General features: G+C 34.6%; 2 protein-coding genes across 3 annotated transcripts in view; both read left to right on the forward strand.

The window, feature by feature from the left end:
• Positions 1-14,961, forward strand: part of LOC125275896 (H-2 class I histocompatibility antigen, alpha chain-like) — a 251,257-nt gene that overhangs the window by 196,362 nt on the left and 39,934 nt on the right. Inside the window, exon 1 of one of the 2 annotated variants that reach the window (XM_048203211.1) lies at positions 11,147-11,206. The exons of the other annotated variant lie outside the window; for it this stretch is intronic. The gene's annotated coding sequence lies outside the window, so the exon portion shown is untranslated. Of the gene's footprint in view, positions 1-11,146; positions 11,207-14,961 lie in introns of those variants that run through there. 2 annotated transcript variants of the gene reach the window in all.
• Positions 1,673-10,711, forward strand: LOC125275899 (H-2 class I histocompatibility antigen, K-B alpha chain-like). Its single transcript, XM_048203214.1, has 7 exons — positions 1,673-2,074; positions 5,472-5,708; positions 5,810-6,076; positions 7,875-8,153; positions 8,604-8,726; positions 9,348-9,466; positions 10,617-10,711. Exons 1-6 carry the CDS (start codon positions 2,014-2,016, stop codon positions 9,416-9,418), a joined length of 1,038 nt encoding a protein of 345 aa, XP_048059171.1. The 5' UTR covers positions 1,673-2,013; the 3' UTR covers positions 9,419-9,466; positions 10,617-10,711.

Genomic DNA, 14,961 nt, shown 5'->3' on the forward strand with positions numbered 1-14,961 from the left:
CAGATGACATGACAACAGAGGCCTTCAATGCCCTGTCAAAGGCTCCAAGCATTCCAGAGGAGGTGATTTCCATTATGAACTACCTCACAATTCTCACAATTGTGGCTGTAATACAAAAAAAACAATAAATGATCAGCATGTGGGAGAAATTACACCATAATGAGTCCAGGCACAGGATTGTGGGAATGTAGTTCATAATGGGAGAACACAAAGTGGGAAGGAGTGCCGTCTGGAGGACGTGACATACACACTACTGACCGACATTATTTCACGAGTTCACATATACATATGATTAGATAGAGAGAGTAATGCGTATTTGGCGTGCTGTCCAGGGGGAGGGCTCCGAGCTCGGAATTTTGGCCCGAACCCAGAGTACTCCCCCCGGATGTGGTTATGAGAGATGGAATTTAGAAGTGAGGAGATGGGGTGGTGGAGGGATGCTGATAAACTGTCAAACGAACGGAGGTAAGTGTGCCGTATATATACCTCCATTGGTTGATTAGCTGAATGCTTTCCACCTGTGATAATTAGTCTAATAATCTGCACCTGCTCCTCCCGAATTTTGTTAATAAAACATCATGTGTTGCTGTGATGAACTTCATCCAAGTTGGATCAGTCTGCAACTTTTTTTACATTGATTTTTGGTGTGATTTTTGAACCCAGCCCTCAGTGTGTTGATGATTTTCATTTCCATTGACTGTTGTCACAATTTTGTTATTAACAAATTACAGAATAAAGATTTTTAAATTTAATATTTCATTTATTGAGAGACAATGTGTAATTTAAGTGTACTTTTTTTTTGAGCAGTGTATATTTTTTGTGTCTGACATTCTTTTTAAGCTATAAGGTCATATTGCATATTCTACTCTTTACAGTCACTGTATTTTCAGGGTTAATGAACAAAAGGATTAAGCTTTTGAAACTCTACATGTGACCCTAACCACAAAACCAGTCTTAAGTCGCACAGATAGCTATATTTGTACCAACAGCCAACATGAACAAATGTTTAGGGCTCCAAACTGTACAAGTATTTGGTGCTTTTATGAAAAAGTGAACATTTTTCACACATCACCTGGACTAGTTAATTATTAGTTCATGTTAACTAATGTAGTTAACTAATCTTAATGAAACCATGTTGTAAAGTGTTACCAATTATTCTACAGAAAAAAAAAAAAATCAATATCTCATTTTTTATTCAGTTGTCATATAAACACCTGATGGACAAAATTAAATCAGTATGTCAAAATATAGAAAATGCACTGCGATAACTGTTTCATAGTTAGTAAATATCAGAAGTTGCTGTTCTTTAAATTGCTTTTATGTAAATAAAGATTTGATCTCAGATAGATGACTATGTATGAAATAATCCACAAATGTTGAGAAAATTGAATATGGGTTATATGGTTATATCCCAGTGAGTGACTACAGACCTATAAGTTTAAGTTCAATAAAAAAGTTTAAAGTATATTATTGTGTTTAAATTTGGACAATGTACAGCCTCTAAATAGAGCACACGAGAAGCTTTCATCTGCCGTGCGTTCAGCGGAATGTGTGCTGCTGTGCTGCTTAACAACCTTAACCACAGAGGTGTCTAGTGACTGTGAGAGATGATAAGATCAAATAGCGTTGAAAAAGAAGACACACAAAGCGAAAGGTAATGCGTGAGACATGTCACCACTTGGATAACAGCTTTCATTTAAAAAAAACAACAAGAAACAGAACACGAATGTGAAAAAAAAAACAGCTGTAAGATGATGCAAAACACAGCAGCACCGGCCGCAGAGAGAGGGGGCGGAGATTGTTGTACATTGAGCCAATGGTTGTAGCCTGACGTCCAGGAATATACATATCTATGAGTTCTCTTACAGTAGAAGCAGCGTGACACAACCAGAAATAGACTGTACAAACTTGACTGTACTTCGAGGGAGTGTGTCTAAAATATAGGCCTAAATAGAAAAAAAAAATAAAAGTGAAGAAAAAATAAAAAACGCTCTTGTTAAAATCACTTTCGTTATGGACTACATATTAATGGTTTGGCTTATTTTTCACTCATGGCTAAGCGAGGCGCACCAAGGTAAGAGAACTGAGTTCTTTTGTTTTTCTGATCCGCAGCATTCCGTTATCTACAAATTTATAAATGAAAACTTTTGAGTTTGCTTCAAGGTTATTTTAAAAATAGTTTCGTCATCCACATTTTAGCTTTTAGCCTTTGCTGTAGCTGTTCCTATATATACGTAGGGGAACAGAAATTAAGTGCAACCTTTCTCACGATTTCTTACATGGGAACAGAGGGGTCCGTCGATACATGGGAAAACAGAGTTATTAAAAAAAATGTATTAGCCTACTTTACAACTTTACCTTAAAAAACGAATCTGATTAAGTAACTCGTGTTAGGGCTCCTTCACACTGAACAAACGCGAGACAAGGGCAGTGGAACTGGGGAAAAAACGCAAGGTCTCGGGACGCGTTTTTTTAAAAGGTTGAACTGATTTTAACTTGAACTCCGCGTTTTTAGAACGCCATGTCATGCGCGAGACGCTGCAAAAGGCGCAAGACGTGAGCGCAGAGGTTTGGGGCCGTTCACATATCGCGTCTTTTCCACGCACAAGTCAGTTATTCCAAATGCAGCCGCGCGGCATGGTCGCGACGCGCATGCGGTGCGTTTTCCAGGCGAATCGAAGTGAAAACATCTCAACTTTTCTCAACTTTAAGAATGCTGCAAGCGCACCGCAGGTCATGTGACAAGAACCAACCGATCAGCTTCGGCCTTTCGGTAACAACATCGTAAGCTCAGCTGATCATAGCTGTACAGGGAGGATTTTATTGCTCATCTCCATAAATATATAGTACTAAAGCTACGCAGGGGACAGAAATCAATTTATCCTTTATCCAAATTCTGTGCACACAAAACATATTAGTTCATTCTACCATCGCTAACATTACATTTCAGCGAGTCCATCGTCAAACTAAAATGCAGTCAACTGTGATATTCTTTTGCGCAGCAGAATATGGAGATGCCCGGGCAACAACAACAACGCTCCACTAGCTCTTAGAGGTTAAAGCCACTTTATATTATAGCCTACTATTTTTCACTACATCAATCAAACGTAAAAGTTACAATGCTAAAATTACATGGTTTGCTGCACAATATGCAGAGGTGGAAAGTCCAGGGGTCAGAAAGTAAAAGTCCTGCCATATTTTTTTTTCCACCCGCTGAAGCGGTGTTAAAGTTAATGAGATAAATAAGTGATTAATTGAGTGATGATTGACCATTATTGAAGACACCTGATGATAACAAGCAGAATCACCAAAGGAGAAAATCATAATTTTTAAGATACCATCGTGGAGATGAGGGTTTGCTTTAGTTGGGCTCTTGACCCTTGACTTTTTACTATTAGAATTTGTTTGGACTGCTGTAACTGAGTTATAACAGCCAGACAAGCAAAGAGAAAAGATGATCAGGTGGTGTTGGTTATGTTTTCACATGATCATTATTTGGTCTGAATATCTGAACTCATTTGGAGCCCAATCTCTGAGTTAGATTCACATTATTGATTACAGCAGAACTGTGATTCTACAGCAGAAGATCAGCTTTATCAATATAATATGAGGGATTTCTTAAAAGTTGTTCTCTTCAAAAAAAAAAATCTTTCTCTTAGGCACACACAAACATCAAGAATCAGCCTGTGAATCTCAATGACGGTGACAAGCAACATGTTCTGATCAACAGATCAACTCTGAACATCAGAAAACAAGCTACTAAAAAGTTGCATAAACAGAACAAAATAAAATATGAGAATAAAGGAAATTACTAAGACAATTCAGCTCATAATTTATTCATGCAGCAATGCATGATGGGAGCCATGGATGAATTTTGATTGGTGGCTCCCAGAATGCACTGCAACATGCTTTTTGATGGTCACCACTGTTGAGATTCACAGGCTTATTCTTGATATCTGTGTGTCTACATGAGAGCCTCTTTTTATTTTTTCTAAGAACAACTTTTGATGAAACCTTTGAATTATTTTGAAAAAAAAAAAAAATGGATCTTGTGCTGTACAATGAATCACAGTGCTGCTGTAATCAATAATGTGAATCTAACTCAGAGATAAAGCTCCAAATGAGTTTGTGTTGTTCAGACCAAGTAATAAGCATGTGAAAACATAACCAACAAAACCTGATCATCTTTTCTTTCTGCTTGTCTGGCTGTTATAACTCAGTTAAAACGGCCCAAACAAAATTTAATATTAAAAAGTCAAGGGTCAAGAGCCCAACTAAAGCAAACCCTGACCTCGATGATGGTAACTTAAAAATTGTGATTTTCTCCTTTGGTGATTCTGCTTGTTATCATCAGGTGTCTTCAATAATGCTCAATCATCACTCAATTAATCACTTATTTATCTCATTAACTTTAACACTGTTTCAGCGGGTGGAAAAAAAATATGGCAGGACTTTTACTTTCTGACCCCTGGACTTTCCACCTCTGACAATATGTACCTATCTTCTGAAATATTTTGTGAGATTTTCGGTGATACTGGGCGGAGCATACACATATATATTTTTGAGTTTTCTGTTTCATGTTAAAGCGCCACTTTAAATATTAGTGCATGCTCATCTGATCATAGAAACTTTTCTCGGTAATATAATTGCGTTTCAGATCCCAGAGGTTCATTTTGAATTTTCTGCACAATTTGAACCATTAAATTTGTGGAAGCGAATTTGTAAAGTGAAATAAAATGGACCGAAATGGACCGTCTCCTTAACCTTTAAGCAGGTTGACCTGCAATGACATGAAAAGGTTTTTAGCTACATGACATAACATATACTGAGCAAAAATGTAAAAATGGGATATATTAATTTCAGCTTTTTGCGCAACAAAAGTGTACTATTTTTCTAAAAAAAAAAAAAAAAACTTCTGCTTTAAAAAAAACACAAACATTATTTTGTTGTATATTGTTACAATGTAGGACTAATGTGATTTGATCCCCTTTTTGCACATAGGTCAATATCATAGACATGGATACATTCACTGTGTTTGTTTTGAACATTGTTTGTTGGACAATATTGGGCAGGATGTGAAATAATATATATATTTAATATATATATTTTTAATTAAATACATTAATACATTTTTTTATTTAAACAGGAAATACTGAAATTATACATCACCATTTTACATGTTTTAGCTAGCAGTAATGATACATTATTATATCACTTGTTAAATGGTTATTTAACAATTACATTAATTAAAATGCATGAAATAATTAAAAGGTGTGCACAACAAATTAATGCAAGACATCTTGTGTTTTGTGGGGGCCCTCATAGATGTGCGGTACGTCACTGCACTTATTAAATTGCAAAAGGCTGCAATTTAATTAAATAAATATATTCATTTCTGTCACCCTACATGACAAGACTTTTTGTCCCAATAAAAAGTGTTTTTATTGTTGTTTGTGTTTTATGTTCTTCAGAGAGACACCATGTCTACTACAGGTTTACAGTCCTGACTAAAGCAGGCCTATCCCCTCCGTTCAGTGCTGTGGGAGTGTATGATGACAAACAGTTCATTCACTACTATAATAACTTGATAAGAGTGAATTTGACTGAATATGATGGGATCGTACTTCTTCCAGAACCAGGTGAATCTAGAGTCTGGTACAAAGATCTGCTGAAGACTCTGTCAAACTGCACAAACTCTCAGTGTTCTGGTGAGTTTAATGTTTTACTCTTATCAACCAGCAGACATGTTATGAAACTGAATATATCTTTTTACTGTAAGTTTGTCATGAGTGTTGTTCTGTGATTGTAGATCATGTTCTTCAGAGAATAATTGGCTGCAAACTGGAGAAACTTCCTGATGGAACAGTCAAGAATCTGACTGTCTTTGATGAATATGGATTTGATGGAGAGGATTTTATATCCTTTAATTCTGACACTATGAAGTGGATTGATAAAAGCCCCAAAGCCAAAGAAACCAAAGAGGAATGGGATCTTCAAACAGACCGCAACAAGTTCATCAAGAATTACCTTGAGAAATGTGTGCACACGATCTCCACATATAACAACACTAATATGAGTATGTTTTAATCAAATCACTTTAATTAGCTCATGTCTGTGTGTGTGTGTGTTTGACAAAATTGCAGGAGGCTGTTTCTAATTCTCAAGTCTCAATAAAGCAGCAATTTATTGCCATTCAGTGATAAATACTTATTTAAAAATGTAAAACTGTTAATGGGGGTTCAGAAATGTTAGTGAAATATTCTTATTTGATTCTTTCATTTAATTTTTGCTTTGTATCTAAAAGTGACAGTCTTCACAGCAAAAACACATGTAAATCTGAACTTAGAATTGGTAAATGTTCATGGTTTGCTTCATGCAGGGGTTTCCTCTACACTTCTTAGTGTAATTGTGTGTTTGCATCAGGAAATCTGATGATTCATCCCACTGAGCAAATTAGGTCCAGAAGACGTCTTTTTGAGGTCTTGTCTCAGGTTGAAAAGACGTCCACTGAGGGGCCAGAATGAAAGTTTTTATGACGTCTTTTTTTGACGTCTTCTGAACATCCGATATAGACGAACACGCAGAATCACCAAAGGAGAAAAATCACAATTTTTAAGCCACCATCGTGGAGATGAGTGTTTGCTTTAGTTGGGCTCTTGACCCTTGCCTTGTTAATATTAGAGTTTGTTTGGGCAGTTAACTGAGTCATAACAGCCAGACAAGTAAAGAGAAATGATCAGGTGTTGGTTATGGTCTCACATAACCATTATTTGACCTGAATCACTGAACTCATTTAGAGCCCAATCTCTGAGTTAGATTTACATTATTTATTATAGCAGCACTGTGATTCTACAGCTTTCAACAGACAGATCAACTCTGAACATTAGAAAACAAGCTACTAAAAAGTCGCATAAACAGAACAAAATAAAATATGAGAATAAAGGAAATTACTAAAACAATTCAGCTCATAATTTATTCATGCAGCAATGCATGATGGGAGCCATGGATGAATTTTTGATTGGTTGCTCCCAGAATGCACTGCAACATGCTTTTTGATGGTCACCACTGTTGAGATTCACAGGATGATTCTTGATGTCTGTGTGTGCCTAAATTAGAAGCTTTTTTTTTTGTTCAACACACCTTTTCTGAAATCATGTGAATCACATTGATAAAGTTGATCTTGTGCTGTAGAATCACAGTTCTGCTGTAATCAATAATGTAAATCTAACTCACAGATTGGGCTCTAGACGAGTTCAGTGATTCAGGTCAAACAATGATTATGTGAAAACATAACCAACACCTGATCATTTCTCTTTACTTGTCTGGCATGACTGAGTTAACAGCCCAAACAAATTTTAATATTAGTAAGGCAAGGGTCAAGAGCCCAACTAAAGCAAACACTCATCTCCACGATGGTGGCTTAAAAATTGTGATTTTTCTCCTTTGGTGATTCTGCGTGTTCGTCTATATCGGATGTTCAGAAGACGTCCAAAAAAGACGTCATAAAAACTTTCATTCTGGCCCCTCAGTGGACGTCTTTTCAACCTGAGACAAGACCTGAAAAAGACGTCTTCTGGACGTAATTTGCTCAGTGGGATGTTCATTAGTGCAGATCCAGTGTGCGTCTGATACTGTAGAGTACAGTTAGTTTTCTAGAAGCAGTAGGTAGATCTGGATTGCAGGAGTTTGGCTGTCACATTGATTGTCAAATTGCATGTCAGCTGGCTAAGTTAATAGATATAATTATACAGGCAAAACAAGGAAAAATGCCTACTCATTATGTCTTTGACCAACTTTCTTCTGTGGATCATGTTCACAACCCTATTTTTTTTCTTATTAATATTTGTTAATTGCATTATTATTTTCTGCTCCAGGTTCTCCAGATGTTCATGTCTTTGTGAGGAAATCTCCTGATGATGACAGTAATCTGGTTCTGATGTGTCTGGCCACTGGTTTCTACCCCAGAGATGTTCAGATGAACATTAGATTGAACAGAACTAAACTTGAGGATCAAACATCTTCTGGAATCAGACCAAATGATGATGAAACCTTTCAGATGAGAATCAGTGTGAAGATCGACAGAAATGATAAAGGATCTTATGATTGTCTGCTCATTCACAGCAGTCTGACTGAACCAGTGTCAGTAGAATGGGGTAAAATTTAAATTGCGACTCACAATGTTGTAGCAAGAGAACATGACAATAAAAACAATTACTGTAGGAGCCAAATGTAGTGATTATTTAACCACTAGATGGCGACGTTCACTGTGGTGTAGGTGCAGGTCACGTGTTCATGCCATATACTTAACTTCCCTTGGGTTGTAGATGCTTCTTACCATAGATCCACATGCTTTTAAAACTGTACGTTTTTTTTTTTTTCTTCATTAAAACAAAAACTAAAACAATAAAACAGACATCACTATGTGGACATTGTTTATTTGTTTATTCCAAACTATGACTAAATAACATCTTACCACATTGCCCTGGCTTATAGGAAATCCACTACAATTACAATTAGTGTCTCAACTCATTTTTAACACTTCATAATGTTGATTAAAAAAAACATTTAATGAGTTTTTATTTATTATTTTTGTAATTCTGCAGATGGAAAATGTTCTAACTGTGAATCAGATCGTCGAAGGGATGTTGGAGCAGTAGCAGTAGTTCTCCTTCTCGCTGTGATTGTGATTGTGATTTACTTCATCTCCAGAAGGAGAAGGCCAAATAGTGAGTTATAATGCAACACTGTTGCTTTAAATGTCTTCATTTTAAAATATTTGAACTATAAATGGACAGTTTCACAATATATACTGTGTGACAGGAGAACTATGTGAACTAGTAGAGATTTTGATATTGGTGATTTTAATATTTTGTTTTTTATTTGATGGGCACAGACTAAAAGCAAGACTAGCTATAATGAATGTATGATAAATGTGACAGTGCAGCTTGACAAAAACATATTTACAAAAACATAATATCTGTATGTATTCAAAATGAAATTTTTATCCACCTAATTGTTAACGTAAGAAAGGTCATTTGTAACGTAAATGTGCGAGGCTTCTGGTGTCATACACTTCCAGTTACTGAAGTCGAACAAGAACGGTCCATTATGCTGCTTGAAATTGCAAACTTTTAATTGCTTTCTATATTATTTTTATTTCACTCTAATAATCATAAACTCACTGGTTTGTAGCACAAATAGTTTTACAATTTACCGCACTTTGTTATTCGTCCAGTTATTTAACTATAGGTGCTAATGAATTGAAGTCTCACATTCGCAGAAAATAGTTTATATCCACATTGTGAAATAAGATGGATACTGTATAATCTGCTGTAACGTTTTTTTAGGTGTGATGACATGGAGGTGCAGTTATGGCTCAACAGATGATCAGACAGAAGATGATCTGTTTAGACTGTAGAGGAGAATATTATTATGATGAGGACCACATATCATCATCTACACACAGGTATCTCCACATCATATTCATTGTCTTTCTTTATGCAAAGAGAGTTGGAGAAATCAAATCAAAAACCAGTCCAAACTGCAGCAGGTGCAGACTCCAGTGGATCAGCAGGGATGGACTGAGATGTGAACATGTTTATGGGCACTGATGAGAAATTACTCATTCGTCATTCTGATTCATTTTTTAACAGTATTCATTCTGGCTCTATTCTGAAAAAAAAGTAGTTTTTCATTTTGTTCCTTTAACTGTTTCTAATCTGTATAACTTCTACTTTAATAAGAATGCTTAAATAAAGCAGCTTCTGTTCATTATGTTTAAATTTTATCTTAAAAAGCTTCTGACGACACTGACTCCTGTACTGTAAAAAAAACAATAAGTAAAATTCACTTATTCTTTTGCACGTGTATTTTTAAGTAAATTTCAAATATGGAATTAAGTTACTCTACTTAACTAAGTTAAGTAAAATTAATTAAAGAAAATAATACATTTTAACTTGGCCAGTACAAGGTTGAGTAATATCTACTTTGTTGAGGTTTCTTTTGCAGTACATTTTACTCAAACAATATAACGCTGAAATAAACCATGCTTTTAAAGTGTATGCTTTACTTAGAAACATAAATAATGTAAATAATACAATAGATATTGTGTAGACACCATTTCTACATATTAGAAGTAACGCAGCACCTGCACAATGACGATAACATTCGATGGATCGTTTTTGTGTGAATGTGCCATTTTGAGAAAAAATTGAACTCCAAATGTCACAAAATGGCCAGTTACTAAACCTAACCACAAAAGCAATGATAAAACAGTGTAAATACAGCTGAAAAACAGCGAAAAACTCAACCTCATTAATTATTCAATGCCCAGTGCATGATGGGAACACCATTATCAGAAAAGTTCAATAGTTTTACTTAATTTTATAATGTTGATATTTACGCTTTAATTTGAGTAATACTATAGAGTAATACTATATAATTTTACTTAACTTAGTTACAAACTTAAATTGAGTAATACTATAGAATTCACTTCGTTATTTTAATTCTTGCCTTAACTAACTTTTTCAAGTAAAAATTACATTTGTTTCTGTAAGTATTTACAGAGTATTTTTTATTATAGTATTTACTTCACCATAAAATATTTTTTTTTACAGTTTACAACTTTGGCCTGTTGTACGTCCCAGGTGAAAATGACAGTTTCAGTGCAGCTTCAAAGCGTTCTACGCGATCCCAGATGAGGAATAAGGACTAGCTCTCTTCTTCTTCTCTATTTGAATTCCGGCAGTGTAGACACTGCTAAGTGTATTACTGCCCTCCACAGGTCAAAGTTTGAACTAATTGTTATATACTTGCAATATCATATTGTATATGACAATTTAGTTCAAACTTTGACCTGTGGAGGGCAGTAATACACTTAGCAGTGTCTACACTGCCGGAATTCAAATAGAGAAGAAGAAGAAGAAGAAGAGAGCTAGTTCAAGATGAGCATTTATGGTTAAAACATATATAATTTAAAAAAAAATTCGAAAATGAGTGATGGTTTCTCTAGATAAGACCCTTATTCCTCGTCTGGGATCGTGTAGAGCTCTTTGAAGCTGCACTGAAACTGTAATTTTGACCTTCAACCGTTTGGAGGCCAGTGAAGTCCACTATAAGGAGAATAATCCTGGAATGTTTTCATCAAAAACCTTCATTTCTTTTCGACTGAAGAGAGAAAGACATGAACATCTTGGATGACATGGGGGTGAGTAAATTATCAGGAAATTTTAATTTGAAAGTGAACTACTCCTTTAATCACAAACTCTGGAACTCTAAACATACTCTGAGTTTGTTCTGCTAGCTTTGTGCAACAGGCCTCTGAATTCATTAAGCTGATCTTTCCAAATCAAATGATACCGAAATTCACACGCAACTGTTGTAGCCTTCGTTGTTCTTAAAGGAGAAGTGTGTGATTTCTGCACCACTAAAATCACCAAACAGGGGTGTGTTTCCCAAAAGCATCGTTAGCCAACTAACATCACAAGTTTCGTCGTTACTAACATTGTTCAACGATTTGGTGTTTCCCGAAACCATCGTTCAAACGAACATTTGCAAACTGCATGGCAAGCTTGTGTGGTTGGAACGGCAGCTCTCGAGCTGTGATTAGAAGCATAGTTTCCTGTTTTTATGACATGGACTTAATAAATCATTATCTTGAGCAAAATAAGCAAGCTGATATGAAGTACAATGTATATATTTAATTTAAAATATATACAAATTTCATTTATATATTTTAGTTTGTCAAGAAATTGAAAGCACCTTTTTGGAGAGTGTGCATGTGCGTATGTGTCTGATATGTCAGAACAAGCATTTGATTTAATCTGGAAATAAAGCAAAATAACTGAGGAAAATGAGAATTAGTCCTCTCATGCCATGTCTGTAATTTATAGCAGAAATTCTAGCATTAATTCGATTAATTTAAAGAAGTTAAAAAGAAGTCTTGCCATTGGTTGAGTCAGATATCAAGCTGAAGTATCCTGGTTGATATCAAGATAGAGGGAATTATTATCCTGACATTCACTGTAAAAAAAATCCCATAAAAAAAGACGGTAATTTTCTGCAGCAGGGCGCCAGAAAAATACCGTAAAATAACCGTTATTTTATGACATTTAATAAGACATTTATTTTCCGTTATTTTTCTGGCGCCCCTGCTGCCAGAAAATTACCGTTTTTTACGGGATTTTTTTATTTAAAAGAACTCATGCTGAAGTAAGGCAGGGTTTATAACGTAAATATATCAATATCACAACACAATTGTTAGATTCAAACGACATCATTCCATGATGCCCACACAACAAACAGACATCATCACCTGATATTATTTTGCTTTAGCTTTCTTTACTACTGCAAACATGTTTAACAAACACACTGTCACAGCAGTCAGAAAAGACAAATGTATAATAAGAGTGAAGAGCCCAACTAATGGAACAGCTATTCACCATTATGGTGACTTCAAATGAAACAGTTAAAACCTCTGCTAATTCTCAATAACAACCTTTGTTGATGTCTAACATAAATAAAGTCAATCTGGTTACTAATAAGTAAAGCTGGGGATGCTGTTTGTGGAGTTGTTTAATCGTCCTCTGTTGAGAAAATGACCCCTGCTGCCAGAAAATTACAGATTTTTTTATTTAATTTTTAATAAAATACAGTTTAAAACCATAATTTTACATTAAAAAGCTAAAGAAAATGCAATAGATTTTATGTAAAATTATGGTTATAAACTATTTTATTAAAAAAAATAAAATAAATAAAAGAAATCCCATAAAAAGACAGTAATTTTCTGGCAGCAGGGGCACCAGAAAAATACCTTAAATTAACGGAAAATAAATGTCTTATTAAATGTCTTAAAATAATGGCTATTTTCTGTTATTTTATGGTATTTTTCTGGTGCTCCTGATGCCAGAAAATTACTGTTTTTTTACGGGATTTTCTTATTTAATTTTTAATAAAATACAGTTTATAACCATAATTTTACATTAAAAAGCTAAAGAAAATACAGAAGATTTTATGTAAAATTATGGTTATAAACTGTATTTTATTAAAAATTAAATAGTTTATAACCATAATTTTACATTAAAAAGTTAAAGAAAATATAGAAGATTTTACATAAAATCTTCTGTATTTTCTTTAGCTTTTTAATGTTTAATGAAGGACATTTACTTAACACAATAAAAACAATAAAATTCCCTATAAATAAGGTTAAATGCTGCTATATACAAATAACCAGACTTAACTGCAAAATAATATTTGTTATTAGTTTATTTTATAAAAAGCCAAAAACAGTTTTAAAACTAGTAATGGTTTCAACTGATTCTTGATGTCTGTGTGTGTCTAAGAGAAAGATTTTTTTTTTTTTGCTCAGAACAACTGTTTGTGAAATCCTTCAGATTATATTGATAAAGCTGATCTTCTGCTGTAGAATCACAGTGCTGCTGTAATCAATAATGTAAATCTAACTCAGAGATTGTGCTCTAAATGAGTTCAATGATTCAGATCAAGCAATGATTATGTGAAAACATAACCAACATCACATAATCATTTTTTTTCTCTTTGTTCGTCTGGATGTTATAACTCAGTTAAAACAGCCCAAATAAACTTTTATTTTAAAAAGTCAAGGGACAAGAGCCCAACTAAAGCAAACCCTCATCTCCACGATGGTGGCTTAAAAATTGTGATTTTCTCCTTTGGTGATTCTGCTTGTTATCATCAGGTGTCTTCAATAATGCTCAATCATCACTCAATTAATCACTTAATTAACTCATTAACTTTAACACCGCTTCAGTGTTTTTTTAACACTCCTGCTATAGACCAGGGATGGACAACTCCGGTCCTGGAGGGCCAGTGTCCAGCAGAGTTTAGCTCCAACCCTAATCAAACACACCTGAACCAGCTAATCAAGGTCTTTAGGATTAGTACACAGCAAAAACTGCAGTGTTAAATTAACTCTCCTGGGAGTACATGTGAGACCATACTCAAGAGTGTTAAAGTGTTAAAATAAGAGTGTTAAAAAAACACTGAAAAGTGTTAAAGTTAATTAGATAATTAAGTGATTAATTGAGTGATGATTGACCATTATTGAAGACACCTGATGATAACAAGCAGAATCACCAAAGGAGAAAATCACAATTTTTAAGCCACCATCGTGGAGATGAGGGTTTGTTTTAGTTGGGCTCTTGTCCCTTGACTTTTTAAAATAAAATTTTGTTTGGGCTGTTTTAACTGAGTTATAACATCCAGACAAACAAAGAGAAAAAATGATTAGGTGATGTTAGTTATGTTTTCACATAATCATTGCTTGATCTGAATCATTGAACTCATTTAGAGCACAATCTCTGAGTTAGATTTACATTATTGATTACAGCAGAACTGTGATTCTACAGCACAAGATCAGCTTAATATAATCTGAAGGATTTCACAAACAGTTGTTCTGAGCAAAAAAAAAAATCTTTCTCTTAGGCACACACAGACATCAAGAATCAGCCTGTGAATCTCAACAGTGGTGAGAATAATAAACCATGTTGCAGTGCATTCTGGGTGCCACCAATCAAAATTCATCCATGGCTCCCATCATGCATTGCTGCATGAATAAATTATGAGCTGAATTGTCTTAGTAATTTCCTTTTTTCTCATATTTTATTTTGTTCCGTTTATGTGACTTTTTAGTAGCTTGTTTTCTAATGTTCAGAGTTGATCTGTTGATCAGAATATGTTGCTTGTCACCGTCATTGAGATTCTCAGGCTGATTCTTGATGTCTGTGTGTGCCTTTTCTTTTTTGATTTTCTTGTGTGATTTTTCTTTTTTTTTGCTCAGAACAACTGTTTGTGAAATCTTTCATGTTATATTGATAAAGCTGATCTTCTGCTGTAGAATCACAGTTCTGCTGTAATCAATAATGTAAATCTAACTCAGAGATTGGGCTCTAAATGAGTTCAGTGATTCAAATCAAATAATGATTA

Source organism: Megalobrama amblycephala, linkage group LG9, assembly GCF_018812025.1.
Source record: "Megalobrama amblycephala isolate DHTTF-2021 linkage group LG9, ASM1881202v1, whole genome shotgun sequence".
Lineage (NCBI taxonomy): Eukaryota > Metazoa > Chordata > Actinopteri > Cypriniformes > Xenocyprididae > Megalobrama > Megalobrama amblycephala.

Bases quoted from the DNA above. Each gene is read 5' to 3' on its own strand.
- LOC125275899 (XM_048203214.1), top strand. From the start codon at position 2,014: ATGGACTACATATTAATGGTTTGGCTTATTTTTCACTCATGGCTAAGC. The intron at 2,075-5,471 runs GTAAGAGAACTG...TATGTTCTTCAG, and splicing joins GCTAAGCGAGGCGCACCAAG to AGAGACACCATGTCTACTAC. The intron at 6,077-7,874 runs GTATGTTTTAAT...TTTCTGCTCCAG, and splicing joins ATATAACAACACTAATATGA to GTTCTCCAGATGTTCATGTC.